Raw genomic sequence first — 16,454 nt, forward strand, 5'->3', positions numbered from 1 at the left:
TGCATACGGATGCCTGGAGCGGGCGGGAGCTCCTGTGTCAAAACAATACAGGCCACGCACGAGGAGGTGGGATCGAGGATCGGCGCTGAGGCCCTTCCCGTTGCCATCGCTGATGGTGCGGATGGGACCAAAGGCGACCTTGATGGATGCTTGAGGGAAGACATGAAGGCAGATGGAGGCACCAGAGAGGAGGATGATGCGCTTTGTTTCCACAATGACTCCAGTTGTCATTTAATGTCCTTGCGCTCCAAATGGATGCTTTCTTTCGGCTTGTCCCTTTCGGGGTCGCCACAGCGTGTCGTCTCAGGACATGATGAAGCCATTCGTTTTTTTGTGATGCGTAAGGCTTTCGTTTTGTCAGCCCTGATATGTGAAGAAAAGCAATACTGTGTGAAAGACTCCATCCGCTTCAGTTGACTTTCTCCGACTTTTTCTTCCTCCCACCGAGTGAGAGGGAGGCAGAACTGAATTCCACGTGACGGCGTCCTCAATTCGTGCCCCCCTCCCTGCGCTGCCGCTTCACCACTTGACCTTCATCGTGCAAGCGCTCAACGGAAGTCGCGCAGCTTTCGTCAGCGTGGCCCTCGTGTATCGGGTACTTCCTCGCGGTCGAACGGTCGTACTCCGAAGGTTGAAGATACATCCTAGAAGGACGTCTCGGCAGCTGTACTCACAACCCTGTCGTGTATTTTCTCCATGTGTTTTAATATGCAGTAAGTAGTATTATATTTCGACACCCTTGTGAAAATGCTGATGGGGTGATCCTTGGAACCAGGTTGTCCCATCTTAGTTAGATTCTTCGTGTGTGGAATAAAATGGAGATCAGAGTCAAAGTGATGGCCGGGTTCTTTACACACTGTGATGGTTAAACATCTTTCTGGTTTGGACAACAGTTTTCCTCTCTTGCCCGCAAGACCAAGAGCAAAAAAAAAAACAAAAACGTTTTTTGTCCCAGTTGCGGTGTGGAAAATTCCCAGTCATTAATATGTAAAATACGTTTAAAAAAGGCCATCAATTGTCCCTGTGCCATCAGGAGGGACGGTACTGTACAGCTGCGTGTCGTATCTGCAAATGTGGCAGCTGAGGCCGCGTCTCCTGTTGTCGTCTCCGACTCATTGTGTCCTGCAGAGGGCAGTGTTACCCTTGACCACTAATGTCATCCGTTCGGTTTCGGGGTTTCATTCATCAAAAGTGTGACGCAAAACAGAGCGCGAGAAAATCAACATGGCTGGATAAAACCAAATATAAATATGTCTGCTTCATTTGCTCGATTGTCATTGCATCAACGTCGACAGATTTGACCGTGGACAAATTGTGTGTTGTGCGTGTTTCACTTGGCTAATTCCGATGAATCTGATCCTGATTCTGGAAGTGATTCGACTCTTTCCTGCATTTAAAGTATCTAAATTGGTTGGTTGGTTGATTGGTCAAGGGGTGGAACAGAGAGTGAGGATGTTGGTTGGGGGGGCTGAGGACGGACCTGCCAGGAAAAAACAGCACCATAGCAAAAGAGAGAGAGAGGAAGACCAAAGAAAAGGTTGATGGGAGGATGTTAGAGAGCAACATGCACGAGATGAGATGGGGAAAAAGATGACACGCTGTGGTGACCCCGACCGGGATAAGCCGCCGAAAGAAAAAGAAGAAGAGGAAGAAGTTGGTCAGGCTAAGTAGTGTCGGAAGGAGGTCCTTTTCGGGTCCTTCCGCGTGTTCGTCCAATTCCAGGTTCGGTCAAAAACTGGACTCCAGAGGCGTGAAATGTGACAAACGCTTCGAAGTTTAATGAATAAAGCGTTCTGTGACACAGGCAAAGGCTGTGGTCCCGACACCGAGTGTGTGTGAAAGCACAACAAAGATGATATAGGCCATGTTGCAAAGCTACCATTGGTGGACAAGTCTCAAAACAGGATCTAACTGATGCGACTAGACACCCAAGGCCGTTGAGTCCGCTGACAACCACCGCTGTTGTGACTGGACACTCAGGGCAGGTGCCTGCGAACGAAACAACTCGGTTTTGGCGAGTCACACAAGGCTGAAGCCTGCTGGAAAAACAACCCCATTTAAGGCACTTCCTGGAACCGGGTCCGAGGTTCCAGGAAGTTGCAGTCGCTAGCCGTTGAGATCGTGATTTTGGATCGAAGGAGACCGAAGCATTTTCTTCCATACAAAGTCGTCAAAGAGGAGACGGAATTCATTCAAGTACCTGCCTGAAGTAGCGAACTGCGTAACAAAAGTGTTGACACCTTTGCATTGCTCATCGAACCAATCCCATGGCCGAAAATGAAAGATGGAGAGCAGCGTGAGCGTCCACTCCAAGATCATTTGTCAACAAAGGATTGGCGGGACACTTTGCTGAGATTTGGGGGTGATTTGTTTTCCTTGAAAGGAGCTGGAGCACGTCCGTGGCGTTTTGGGCCTTCAGCCTCCCAAGTCGGGTCGAGTCGGGTTAGGACGGGATGAGCTGGCGCGGACGGCGCCTGACTCGGCGCGTCTCCTCTCGCGCTAACGTTAGCGTTCCGACGCGCCAGGTGACCGGTTCTTCAGCCTCCCAAGTCGGGTCGAGTCGGGTTAGGACGGGATGAGCTGGCGCGGACGGCGCCTGACTCGGCGCGTCTCCTCTCGCGCTAACGTTAGCGTTCCGACGCGCCAGGTGACCGGTTGAGACACGCGCACGGCTAAGAGGCATCCGCTTCAACTCACATTAGCGTGACTGACTCTTTCATTTCATGCTATTCTGCATAGTTGACTGCGTTATTCACTTAATAAGTCGTTGTTGTTCAAATGAAGACTCGTGCCCAAATTAATGAGCACGCGAATACTAAGAAGTTCTGGTAAATGTGGGACGTGTCTAATACGTGGAGCCAAGCGGAGCTACAGTTTTGGCTTAAATGAAGACTAGCGAACGGCAGCGTGGGATGCGCGTACTATCTGCACACAGGATTTGTGTTTTCTTCGACATGTTGAAGAAGAGTCGGCTGATGACGACGCGAAAGCCATGGAAGCAACGCGACATTGGCTTGTCGGCATTTGGTTAAACGTCCACGACGATTTGTGTAAAATGCGAACAGCAGCATAAATGGGGGCTCATGTCAGTGAGGGACACGGCTAATGTCTGCAACAAGGTGGACAAATACATACTTGCGGCTCTCGGATGTGTGCAATATCCGGAGGAAAACGCGACGATTCGGACAGGGAGGGCCAACGATGAAAACGTGAAAAGCTTAAACGTGAAATTGATTCTTATGTAGAGCCAATTTATTTGTTCTTTTTATATTCGGATGAGGCCAGATGAATTAACACAACGCTAACGTCAACGGCAAAACGTTTCCTACGGAAGCTGACGCCAGTCTGGGATGCGTCTAACATTTGCAGATGATCAAGTCCAAAGTGTGCGCTGAAGATTCAAAAAGGCCTTCAGACGTTTGATTGATTAGATTTTATTTGTTGAAAGAAGCTTTGCTGCTGTTGTCATTCGACCCCCCCCCCCCACGTTAGATCGAGCGTCGCCATGGAAACCAGGTGAGCGCAAGCGAGCAACTAAACAAAGTAGGCCGTAGCGAAGCAAGCGTGGGTTTAAGATTTGCGACGTTTATGCTTTTCATCTGTCCAATGGAAGCCTTTAAACGGAAATTTAAATATCATTTCAGAGAAGAAAAAAAAAACGTTTACATCTGAAATCTTGACTTTGATGTTACTTGGAATCTTAAGACTTTAATTGGTGGTACAGGCAACAAAGTTTGTTACTTAAAAAACAAAATAAAAAAGCTCTTAGCACCAAAACGGATTTTTTTTTTTTTTTTTTATATTAATTTTTTTTTCTTAAAATTAGCGATTAGCACCTCGTCGGCAAAGAAGCGACCAATTGGATGGCGCCTCAGCTGGTGGGCGGAGCTTAGATCAGGAGCTCGTTGTCCACGTCCTCTGCAAAGACACAGAAACACCGGCGCGTCAATCTCGCTTTGCCACAAACTGGTCTCGCTTTGGAGCAGTTTTCCGTAGAGCAGTTGCTTCCGTCCTGTTGCCAGCAAGTCCCAACAAAATCAACGGCGAAGTAGTCCCTGCTTGGCATTAACCACAAGCGTTGTTTCGAAACAACCATTTCAAAATTGTTGGACTTTAGCGTGCACTTCGAACATCCAGGGAGCCGTTTTTGAGCCGCTTATCCTCACAAGGGCCGCGAGAGTGTCACCGAGCAGGAGGCGGGGTGCGCCCCGAACCGGTCGCAGGCCACGCCAAGACGGACAACAGTCGCACTCGCAATCACACCTACGGGCAATTCAGACTGGGAGTCGCGGAGTCAGGAAGTCGTCGGGCCCGTCGGCTACTCACCCTCTTTGATGCCGAAGCAGGCGGCCCACTCCTCCAGGGCGATGTACTTGTCGCCGTCGCCGTCACATTCCTGGAAGAAGCGCGTGGTGCAGTGCTCCATGGGGATGAGGGGGGCGCGCAGGGGGGCCAGCTCGCTGTGCGTCAGGTAGCTGTCAATCACATGAGCGCGACAGGGTCAACGTCCGCGCCGGCGCCGTTCATCGGTCGCGCGTGCCAAAACGCCCATCTCCAGGGTTTGATTTGGAGTTGCGCGCTCCCTACAGGAGAAGGTCCCCAACTAAGTTTCAGTGATATTCGTTGTTCCCACAGCTTTTCACAGAAAATTCCCGAGTGCGGTTTGTATGCGTTCAAAGTAGCGATTCTTTGAAGGTTAAGAATAACTGTCAAATGGACGCTCGTGCATGTCGGAGTTTTCCGGCCTCGGGGCTCCGTTGTATCATTTCAAATCTGTCGGGGTGTCCGCGTACCCGTCGGCCGGGTGCTGGTCCAGCTGTCCGAACTGCCAGTGCACGGGGAAGATGTACATGTTGTAGTTCTTGACAAAGTCATGAGCCAGCAGGTCCAGGGTGTGCTCGCCCGCCTTCAGCCGCTTCTCGTTCTCGTAGATCTTCTTCACCTGCCGCCGCAATAGAACAAACAAACAAACAAACGTCGACTTACCCCGGCGGATAAGTCGGACTCGTTCAAAAAAATGAGGATGAGGAGCGTGAACAAAGTGGCCATTTTTGATCTTATGGAATTTGGATTCCCCGGACGACGCCAGCGACGCTTAGGAAGCGCAGCTGTTCCCGCAGAGAAAATGACGGCTGTTGCCCGGCCGGCCTTGTCGCCATTTTGCTGGCGCAAAGTCGACTCTCAGAGGGATTGTTTGGGCAGATTTTGTGGCACGTTAGCCGCGTTCGGCAAAAGCCCTACTTTTCCCCATGGTGCGGGTGTCAAAGGTCACGAAATGAGTATTCCCGAGACCTGCCGGAGCCCGGCAAGCGAGGCCGCTTGGGGGGCGTACGGCGAAGACTCACCCTCAGCTTTTGCTTCTCGGTCAGCAGGTCGTTGTCCTGGTCCCGCTCGTACAGGGTCACCAGGACGTTTTTCAGCCAGTCCCTCATCCGCAGAGGAAACTGCTTCAGCTCGTTGTCCAGGCAGGGCTCGATGTCTGCCGGATCACAAACGCAAATCAGGCTTGTTCATGGTCACTTCTCAACGGCAAATCTTTGGAATTGAGCGTCACCCATCCGGCGAGAAGATTTGCTTCCGATCGACACTCGCTTCCGTTCCATTTGGATTCAATCCGATTTCCATTCAGTGAGAAGTAGAAATACGCAAAGCTCTCTTCCAGTCGGGCAAAAACGTCGTCTCAGCCCTAATTGTGGCCTCTCTGAGACGTTTTTTGGGGCTTCCGATCATTACGAAGACGTCCGCCCAATATCGGGGGATTGGCAGGGCCGCAGGCAGGATGACGATGGAGGTTTGACGCCTTATTGGCAATTCATCCCGAGGGTCCACGCGCAAGTACGAGCCCTGGGATTGGCCCATCAAAGTGTGCACGGACTTCCCACGGGTCGGATTCCGCCAGACGTCGGGCCATTTTCAGGTGAATCGGCGGAAGTGGTGTCGGGGCCGGTTTTGTGAGCCAACGAGCACCGGGCGGGATCCGCTGGGCCGATGGGCCAGCCGTCAAATAGAACAAGAACGTGACACACTGGCCGCCCTCGGACGGCTTCTCCGCTGGAGCCCTGCACTCCCACCTCCAGAAGACTTTCAGCGTCTACACAAAGGCCGACGCCAACTTGTCGGGACTCGTTCGCCTTCAATTTGCGTCTTCGGAAAAGTGAAGCCGATTCAGATTTCGAGGGTACGAAAGCAAAGAGGACGTGCTTCTATCACCCCCCTTAAATGTTTGGGTTTAGCTTTTCCGACAACGGCCCGACGGGGCAAAATCACACCTGCAGATGGAGGCCTTGGAAGGCTTTCATGCGCAAGTGGTTGTGCCACCGAATAATCGCCGTACGATTGGATTACCGGCAACATGAACGCAACCGCATCCTCAAAATGTGTTCAATCCATAGTTTGACACACAGTTACAGTGTCACGTTCATAAGAACATGTTACAAAAAGTTTTAAAATCTTCAACAAAAATACACAAACATTAGAAAAAATTATTAGGACCAAGAATTTTGAAAAAAAAATCCAACTGAACTATTGTATTGCATAAATGGGAAAATAATTGGGGAGAAAATGTTCAAAATATTCAACCAAAAGTTACAATTATTGGGGAAAAGCTCGAAACGTCAGAAGAAAGAGTTTAAGGAAGCGATGCTTTTTATGTTTAAAAAAAAAAAAAAAAAAAAGGTTGTACTATAGAAAAAGGTAAAATGACCAGGCACTCTTTTCTTTTTTTTTTTTTTAATGAGAAGACTACTGAGAGGAATACGAAGAAGAATGTTCGAGAAAGGTCCGACGTGAGCTGGAAAGTAAATCCAGTTTAAGGCCGCCATCGGACCCGTCTTAATTCGGGACGGCGACAAGATCAAGATCGGGCGGCTCCACCTTTGCAGGCTCCGATGTAGTCCAGGTGCAGCTTGTGGCCCTTCTTGGTCCCCTCCAAAGCGCACTTGGTGGCGAAGAAGTTGCAGGAGGTGTCGTAGGTCTTGTTGTCGGTGCCGCAAACCTGCAGGGAGGACGCGCCGTTATTTGCCCGCTTCGGAAATTGCCTGTTCGTGCGGGTGCTTTTGTTTGCTTTCTTCTCAAGCGGAGCGCTGGAATTTGACCTCCAGGCCTAAGAAAATAAAAATCGAATGAAAAAAAAAAAATACAACGCAGCCCTCGAGCGCAACTCCTGCATTTGAGACGTGCACGGTCGCCTCCGAATTTCTTCTTCATGAGCTTACATTTCTTTCTTTTTCCGAGGGGAACGAACGACGTGGCGAAACGGTGGCGCGCATGTGCGAGTCGCCACCCGGGCGACGGAACGCGCCGGAGACGCCCCTGGAAAAAGCCACCGCGGCGGCAACCTGTGCATGTTCGCGAGGCGGAGGGAAAAACAAAGAAAAAGAAAAGGAAAAGGAAAAGGCGCCACTGACGTGCTCAAAAGGTCCCTCGGCGGGGGCGCAAGTCGAGGGGTCCTGGCACACGCACAAGGGGGTGTTGCCCTCGTCCACCTCGCACACTTTGCCCTTCTTGCACTGGTGCTGCAGGCACGGGTCTAAAGTCGCAAAAAAAGAACAACAAAAATGGTTACACCGCAGACCTCCGAAATGCGAAACAAAATCAATAATAATGACGCAAAGTGCGCATATGCTGGGCTAAAAGTATTCAGAGAAATACACAAATCTTCTAAACTACGCAAACGTTGGAAAGAATCTCACCCAAAAGAAATATTTTCCCAAAGAAATGTACAAACATGAGTAAACGGAATTATCAGAATGAAAAAAAAAAAAGGCACATACAAATATCGGAAATACAGGAGAGGATTGAAGAAATGTTGAAAAATGAAAAATATCAGGACCGGAATATACAAAAGTTGGAAAGCTCTTGATGAGAAATAACTCGCGGAAAAAAATAAACACAAACAAAACAAAATTGGACTTGAGGATGCACTAAAATGTAAGGTAAAGCCGGGACTGCTTGTGTGTTTCTTTGGATTTCTTTTTGGAAATGTTTCCATTTCCAATTTTTCCTTTTGGTGTGTGCGCCGACTATATGATTATACACCATTACAGCAGTGAACGTGTCATTTTCCTTTGGGGTTTTCCACTCCGACGCTCAAGTCCAGACGAGCGCGCAACCGGCGACAAGTTTTGCGGCGTCATAGACGGCAAAAGTGCCAAACTGCGTGCGTGCGCACTTTCGGCAACGTCGTCGTCGTCGTCGTCCGGCTCGATGGCCTCGTCGAACTCGCCGACCTCCACCTGCACCGGGTTGGCTCCCACCTCCGCCTCCGCCTCCTGGAAAGCAGGCAAAAGGTCAGAGTTCAGACGTGAGCTGGGGGAGGAATGCGGAATCGCGCTCAGCTTGGGGAGACTTGTGCACAATTTGTGTGGGGTTTTTTTTTTGTGTGTGTGTGTGTGTGTGTGTGTGTGTGTGTGTGGAGGGAGGGGGGGGGGGCGAGTCAGCTCCGACAATGCATCCCTCCATGTTTAACCCGAGCTAACCGCGGGCAGAGGCGGGCCTAACCCAAACCCCACCCACAAGTGTTGCCAGCCAATGGCGGGCCACTCACACACCAGCCAGCGACCGCAATTTAGGCAAAAATCAACATTTTCAGTTATGGCGGGATGAGTGAAAGATTCCCGAAGGTCCAGCTGAGATGGCCCAAAATGGCTGACGCCAACGGGCAGCTGCGTCCGCCTGCGGTGAAAACCGAAGACGTCATCGCTTCCATCAGCCAACTTCTCCCCCCAGCTGCGGTCATTGCGGGCCTTCAACGTTCACACACTGAAGTTCCCTTGATGGGTGTTTTGTTTCCCTTCGACAACAAAAACGCTTCCAGAACATTTTGTCTCGGTTTAAGGCCCGGAGGATGTGGTCAGAATCCCGCCGTTTGTTTCCATAAAGCATCCGATAATGACAACTGTGCACTGAGAGAAAACATGACGACATGTCGGGGACCGGCCGGAGAAGGAAAGCTTCCGTTCGTCTTCCCACGTCAACATCTGGGACGTTCCGTGAAAGTTTTACGAGGGCGGCCCGACTCTCGTGGGTGTCTGGAGACATTTCTCATTCTCCCTCACGATTGCGGATTCCGCTGTCGCCGGTTGCCGCGACGTCTTTATCGGTCCACAATCGCGGGAGATTGTAGATGCTGTGTCCTGGTTGGCTTCTTCTGTTGTTTGCATCCCCCCCCCCCCCCAACTCTTTCCGACTGCTCGAGGTTGCGGCAGGATCAAAACCGCACGTGGTCTCTTCGCCGCCGAGAACATTTTTGAGAAGACCGGGTGATCTTTGGATCTTTGACTTTCTTGCTTCTCGTCATCAAAGACCCCCAAAAGGTCGCCGAGACCAACTGGCCACGGGACATGCCGCTTTCTTCTTCTTCCGCTAAATGTCGGTTCGCTTCCCACGGGACAAAAACAGGCAACAACATCTGGATTTGGTTTTCTTCTCATCTCTAGCTGTTAGGTGAGCAACCGCAAAAACCTTTCTGGCTCGCGACTCACCTCAACGAGCGAATCCTCCGCCACGGGCTCGTCCGCCGTCGGCAGCTCCTCGGCCTGACGAACATGCGGAAAAACTCTCAATGCGACAGGAAGTGAATGCGGAAGAAACGCGACCGGAAAGAACTCGTCCCCAACTTCGAACTAGCGGCCGACTGATGGCGTTCAAGTGAAATCCCCTCAAAGACGGCGCTTGAAAATATTTCAAACCAAAAAGGTATCATGACGAGTTTTTTTTTTGTGGAAGTTGAGGACGGTCAGCGAGAGAACTTACCGGAGCGGCGGCGGCGCGTCCGGCCAGGCAAACCAGCAAGAAGAACCACATCCTCATCTTCGGCGTCTGTGGACACAAAAAGGAAAAACAACTTTCATTTGCATCTTGTCAGAAAGTCGTCTGGTGGATTCGTCGGGATAGCAAGCGAAGGCCCGAATGAGGGGAAACCACATCGGCGCCACAAAGACGTTTTGACGATCTTTTCTCCAGCTCACAGAGTTGAGGAGCGGTTCTGCCCTCGGAGGGGTTTCCCGTGCACGGGCCCCTGACGAATGGGGTCAAGTTTCCCCAAAACCTTTTCAGCTCTTTGCGCTGAAGAGGGACAAAAATGCTTCAGACGTCGGCGTCTCGCTCCTTTTGCGGCTGTCGCGTGAACTTGCGTTGATGCGGAATTCCGTCTGCCAGGGAAAATTCCAGAAAAGCTCTTTTGATTAGGTCGACTCACTCCCGCTTGGCATTTCTATCGTGCAGACATCAGGAACGGAGACGCCTTCTGGCCCCCTTTCAAGGTCAACATCCGGAACGTTTCCGCTCTTTCGCTGACTTCCGGCCTCAGCGGCCCGACGGCGTCTCGCGACCTTTTTTCATCTTCCTTTGCGCTTTGCGACATGAAAAGTTTGAAAGTCGAGGCAGAAGCTACTCGAGTACAGAACACCCCCGAAAAAAATGTAGCCTTCTTCACCGGGAACGAGACTTCCCGTCCAGACGGACAACAGGTCCGTTGGGATCCCGAGGGGACGGCCGCCATTCTTGTTGCGGCCGGGCGGATTGGCGCGTAGTGGACCACGGCGGGACCTACTTTTGCGCAGAGAAAACTAAAGTGCCGTCGGAACTTTGCTCAGCGGGGAAATGATTCGAAACCGCGGGAATCTTAAAAGAGACAAATACTTTTATGAGTGGCTCAGCTGACGCCGCATCGGTCATCGCTTGAACGCATCATTTTTCCTTCCCGCTAATCGTCTGAATTCGGCAACTTTCCGGTTGGAACCCTAACACAACAAAAAAGTTGAAGGCCGTCGAGTCTCCCAAACGCTTCGACTCGATGATGACGACGACGACGACGGCCGGCGTGTTTGTTTGTTTGCTCGCCGGTGGAAAGTTCCAGAGCGGGAAGAGTCCGTCCGCACAAGGCGGCATCTCTTCTAAAAATAGCCAGAAGGTACGATTGAGGATTGGGGGGGAGGGGGGGGGGGTCCCAAATCTCATGAGACTCTTTGACTTGGAGGAAGAGGAGGAGGTGACGCAGGAGCCAAACAAAGTGTTTGATTTGGAAAAGTTCCAGTCACCCTCATAAAGTTGCTCATTGCCTCCCGCCGGACTGGAAAAGCCCAGAAAAAAAAAACAACAACAACAACAACAACTGTGCAACTTTCAAGGCGAGACTGGCTCGACTACGCCAGGAAACATCAAGTCAGCTGGTCTCTGATGCAAAGCAAACGCAAGAAGTTGCCGCCACAAAGTCACGTCAGGCCCTTTTAGTCTTCGGGCCGATTTAATTTTCCCCCTTTGTTCTAAATGTATCAAAGCTGCCTGGACTTTATTCAGACGCCATTTCTTTTTATGGCTTTCTTGCAGCCACTCTTTCCCCAAAAACGGCGTCGTCGTCCTCCCGGCGTGACCCTGATGACGTCACACTCCAACTCGGGAGGCCCCGCCCACCCGGCCGCAGGCACACCTGCCACCTCCGCAGCAATCCCCCCCCCACCAAAAAAAAAAAAAAAAAAAAAAAAAAAGAAGAAGAAATCGGGGCAAAGAGAAGAGAAAAACGACAAATATGGAGAACATTTATGAAAACTTCAACGACAAAAAAATTCCGCCTTGGAGTTTGGAGGGAATGTCAGACACTTTGAGGCTTTACAGCAAGTTGACGCAAAAGTGCAAACCACAACGGGAGGGGAGCCGGGGGTGGGGGTGGGGGTCGCCATGACGACCGCCATTCCTGCGCATAGGCGCGATCTCGTCGCCTTTTCTTCACGTTCCAAGTCGGACGGCGCCCCCACCCCGCCGCCAATGTGGCAAACAAGCTTCATCCTGGGGAATCTCAGCTGCCTTTTGCTGCAAACGCCCAAAGTGTGCAACTTTTTTTTTCCCAAACAAACATCGCGACGACTTCCCCGACGTTACGTTGAAGGTTTGCGCGCGTTGGCTGACGTCGGCCGTCAAGCGACCAAACAACGGAACACACGCAAAGAAAAACAAAACACAACAAAAAAAAAAGTTTTTTTTCTTACCGATGCAGCACAGAAGCAACAACAGCAAAGTCAGAGCGGAGAAGATCTTTGAGGACTCGGGAAACGCTTCCCACTCTTGACTTGGTTTGGACTGTGGTGGGACTCCTCCCCCCGCCCACTTTCTGGCCCGCCGCCCCCGCAAATTGAGCTGCACTCAAAGGTCAAAACCGGCCCGAAAGAACGTCAAAATAACGCTCGGGCATCCCCCCACGTCCGCGATCCGCACATCGCTCATGTTCATCACAATTGCATTGCAAAAGTCCAAGCCGTTTATCCTCACAAGGGTCGCGGGGGTGCCGGAGCCAGTCCCGGCCAAGGCCAACTTCCGGCAAAAGGCGGACTACCCCCCCCCGAACTGGTCGCCAGTCAGTCGCGGGAAGGGAATCGGAGCTCGCGCCCCCCCCCCCCCCCAAATGATCACAGCGGTTGATTTATTTCATGGATTTCCTTTTTCGGGCGCTAACAGCGTGTTGCTCGTCTCCTCCACTAACACTTCCGATTCCATCATCTTTTGGGAGTTCCGTTTTGTGTTTGCAACGAGCTCCCAAATGTTCTCCAGGAACGACGCTCCTCACCATAATTCATTGACTCATTCAATAATTTGTTAATTGTCAACTGCGCGTGCACAGGTGTTAAACCCGCAGCCCGGGGGCCACGCTCGGCCCGCCGCATCGTTTTACGCGAACCACGAAAGCAAATCACGTCGTCTTTGATTCTTGCAAAATTTGTAATTTTCAAAAGACATAAATAATAACATTGAGTTCATGCAAACATTTTGGGACATTTTTACTCGGACAATAGTCCAACAAACTCTTATCTTGAGGTCTGACGTCCATCAATTTGTATTTCTAAAATCGGGATGAGGAGAATAAAGTAAAGGCGTGACAATAAATTGACGAATGCTCAACTATTTTCATATTTGATTGCTTAGAGATCTCGTCCAACTTGATATCGACCAAATCCTCGGAATTTCACATCTTGAGAATGATATTTTTCTTAATATTGAAGCAGACGGATGATGTTGGCAAACATCTGCTTTGACTGTGGAAAAGAAATCATCGACATTTTTGCTGGACGAAAAGACAAAATGTCACATGATCAACTCGAAATCTGCAAATGCTTTCATTGAGGAAATAATGGGCAGATTTATCAAAATCATCTTTTGTTGCAGGCCTCGTTGCGATCTTATTCAAAGAGGTGAAAAGGGATGGGTTGCGGCGGCTACCCGACAGGATGGAATCGACCGACCCGGACGTCATCAGACAGGGTCGTCCGGGGACAGGAACAGCTGGATGGGAGGGCGGGGCTTTGGCCAACGTGGCATTTTCCGTCCTGCCTGGAAGCTTCCAGAAAGGCTGAGAAGGCAGGAAGGGAGGTGAGCTCGCTCTGCTCTTCTTTTCTGGCAGTCTGCTGCCTTTTTTGTCTGTGTGTGTGTGTGTGTGTGTGGCTCTGTCAGCACTGACCCCCCCCACCCCACCCCACCCCACCTGGCAGGCATGCGGACGTGGCACCCAAGCGCAAGCCAGCCGGAAGTCACGTGTGACCGCAAAGCACAAAGGTGGCCTGCAGGTGAACAAAATACTTTGACGCTTCCTTCGCTCGCAAGACGTTTCAACGTATCAAAAGTAATTGTCAACAAATCTGATATTTTTGTGAACGAAATTGATACGCCCAAAGTTGAACATTTGTGCATATTTGCACACCAGAGCCATACACAGGAAGCAATTGTGAAAGTCTGCTCACCGAATCTATCCCATCATTTCATTCTTGAAACTTGTACCGGGTTAAAAAAAAAAAAAAAAAAAAAGAATCAACAAAAATGTCGCAATCGCCGCAACTTCTCATTGAGCAGCACGACTACAGCAATCCTCCGCTTTGTGGTCCTTTTTTAATTTGCCATTTCTCTCTCTCTGGTTTTTGAATTGGATTTTTTTGGGGGATGATAACTTCGTTAATGCTTTTTTTTTTTTTTCCATGCCTGCCACCGATACAGAGCAGGGCGAATAAATAAGGCAAGGATGTCATTTTATCAACATTGACATAATAATGTAGAACATCCAAGGACGTCGAGACTCCTCTCTCCTCGGACACTTTCAGCTTCGTAAAACGCAGATCGAGGTCCCCGCTTCCGTTTGTGGGCCGCAGATGGTCGCCCCCGTGACCCCGCCGGGCGACGTTTGCCGCTCGTCGGCTCAAATTGAGCAGTCGAACCGGCACACAACAGTGCTTGCAGGTACCATTTGGGATTTTTGTTTGTTTGTTTTGTTTTCAAGAGGAGAACAAATACATTTCTGAAATTGAAGTTGTAGTTTTACAAGTAAAACATAACTTGGGCACTTTTTTTTCTTTTTTTACAAGGGGAAGTAAAGGAATGATATCAACGGAGAACTTGATTGGTCACTTTGTTGTCTTTTTCCTCATTTTCTGCAGTCTTCCACTTCATTTTCAACCGTCAGGTAGTTTGTCACCCACTTCCTTAGTTTGTTCGTATCCAGATCAACGAGATGACTTAAACCAGCAGTCGGCAACCCGCGGCTCCGGAGCCTCGTGCGGCTCTTTCATCCTTATAATGCGGCTCTGATTGGCTTGGGAAAATAAATTACTAAAAAAATTTTTTTGTATTTAATTGAAGTGTGTTTTATTTGTGTTAGTTTTTATATTATTTTAGTTGTAAATTTGAAGATTATTGTGATCTTGAAATGTTAAAATATTAATGAAGTTATTTGATATTATTTTTTCGTCGCTCAAAATAGACGTCACACTGCGGAAGCGGGTAAACCCGCTGAAACGCCGTCGATTTGGAGCGACTTTCAAGCCCGGCAAAGCCAACGGAGAAACATGCTGCGGTAAAGTAGTAGAAGTTTTTTTTTTTCTTCTTCATTTTAGATGTGCGGCTCCCAGTGTTTTCTTTTCCGTGGAAACCGGGTTCAAATGGCTCTTTCGGTGTCAAAGGTTGCCGACCGCTGACTTAAACCAAAGATTTATTCCATCGGTTGCTACAGTCCGCTTGCATTGGGGCCAAGTGGGGCAGTGAACCGCCACATCCACTAGGCGGAGCTGTAGTGGTGGAGGAAAAAAAAAGAAAACATTGTGCGAGCATGTAAAGCGTTGCAGGACTTTCTTCAGGTTGAGCTTGCCGCAAAAGATCGCAGGACAACAACAACGTGAATTTTGTGTTGGGGCGTCTCGGCTTGCAAATATTTTGAGTGAACATGTTGCGACCTGCATCATGTAAGCACACACGCCGACAAGATCAGGAAAAAAAGTGAACCGCAGATGAGATCGTCCCGACGTGTCGAGATCCGATTAGCGGAGTTTGCAGACGAAACAACGTCGGCGGGTCTCGACCTGATGAGCGTTACCGTGACGACGGCCTCCTCCAATGGAAAGACACCCTCACATTCAGTACATCTTCATCGAGTAGAAGAAAAGAAAAAAGGTCATCACTCTGAAATTCCAAATTTCTTGTGAAGACAAGCAGCTCAGACGACGCTCATGCAGACTCTGGAGTGACCTCTGACCTTCCTTCTAAAATCCCAGCGAAGCGCTCTGCCGCCCCCTGCTGTCTGTTCTCGTCACGCTCAGGTAGGAGGCGCACGATCTTCTCACGATGATTTTTCCGCGTCATTTGGCGTCGATGTCCTATGAAAGCTCAGAGGTGACCTCGTCACGTTTGCTTTGTAGTATTAACAAATATCAGCACCGAGACGAAAGCTTCTCGCCATCTTGTCAACAGTCAACTTCTTGCGCTTCACCAGAAACCGGCAAAATTCTCGCGGCTCTTCGGATGAGATTCCGCCGTTCTTGTCGGGAGGATCGGCTGTCACGCCAGCTGCTGAGACCGTTCTACACGGGGACTGTGTACCTCCATCCCAGTCTGCTTTGGGGCAAAATCAGACGGCGAGGGGCGATCGAAACCGCCGGACCACCCTTGAAAACAGACGCGCCGCTCGAACTGGGTCCAGAGCGGGCAGGATCCCTTCGGACCCTCCACATGCCGGCCAACTGCTCTTCCGGCCCCTTCCGTCGGATGCGAGTCCAAACGAGCGGGCATTTCCAACAGTTTTTTTTCCCCCCTCTGGGAATGAAGTCGGGAAATTCTCAATCAGCGAATGTACAATTTTGCGCCTCGTGCCGTTGTTGAGACGCTCACTCGCATCCTGCCGGGCCAATCAGTATCGGTATTAGTGATAGATTTTGGAGATTAGCGCACGATTGGTCACTTGCAACTGCTCCCTTTTTGCACAATTGTCATTGGACTGGCCTGGAACGGGAACGGGTAAAGGGACAATGGGGGGGGGGACGCACTCTCATCTCTGACCTCTTCTAAACGAAGAAGATTTTCCATCGTGCACGACTCTTCTTATAAGGAATAGTTCCCGTCCCTGGTTTTTTTCATGCGAATGTCATAAAATTCCTTGTGCGTCTTTGCACACTTGGGCAATAAAGCTGATTCTGAGGATACTCATT

General features: G+C 50.1%; 2 protein-coding genes across 4 annotated transcripts; one reads left to right on the forward strand and one right to left on the reverse strand.

Moving 5' to 3' along the window:
• Window positions 1-3,418: 3,418 nt before the first annotated feature.
• sparc (secreted protein, acidic, cysteine-rich (osteonectin)) lies at window positions 3,419-12,130 on the reverse strand. 3 transcript variants are annotated; one of them, XM_061836049.1, is made up of 10 exons: window positions 11,985-12,130; window positions 9,754-9,819; window positions 9,483-9,536; window positions 8,171-8,270; window positions 7,407-7,528; window positions 6,874-6,994; window positions 5,346-5,479; window positions 4,794-4,942; window positions 4,327-4,475; window positions 3,419-3,918 (listed from the first exon to the last, which is right to left on the reverse strand). In XM_061836049.1, exons 2-10 carry the CDS (start codon window positions 9,808-9,810, stop codon window positions 3,890-3,892), a joined length of 915 nt encoding a protein of 304 aa, XP_061692033.1. In that variant the 5' UTR covers window positions 9,811-9,819; window positions 11,985-12,130; the 3' UTR covers window positions 3,419-3,889. The 3 variants fall into 3 exon arrangements, with proteins under 3 accessions (XP_061692033.1, XP_061692034.1, XP_061692035.1); XM_061836050.1 differs by lacking the exon at window positions 11,985-12,130 and adding an exon at window positions 9,969-10,188; XM_061836051.1 differs by lacking the exon at window positions 9,483-9,536.
• A 1,061-nt stretch (window positions 12,131-13,191) lies between these two features.
• LOC133509221 (uncharacterized) lies at window positions 13,192-16,378 on the forward strand. The gene is made up of 4 exons (XM_061836055.1): window positions 13,192-13,359; window positions 13,479-13,553; window positions 15,458-15,569; window positions 15,743-16,378. Exons 1-4 carry the CDS (start codon window positions 13,192-13,194, stop codon window positions 16,126-16,128), a joined length of 741 nt encoding a protein of 246 aa, XP_061692039.1. The 3' UTR covers window positions 16,129-16,378.
• Window positions 16,379-16,454: the final 76 nt, after the last annotated feature.

This window comes from Syngnathoides biaculeatus, chromosome 11 (genome assembly GCF_019802595.1).
Source record: "Syngnathoides biaculeatus isolate LvHL_M chromosome 11, ASM1980259v1, whole genome shotgun sequence".
Lineage (NCBI taxonomy): Eukaryota > Metazoa > Chordata > Actinopteri > Syngnathiformes > Syngnathidae > Syngnathoides > Syngnathoides biaculeatus.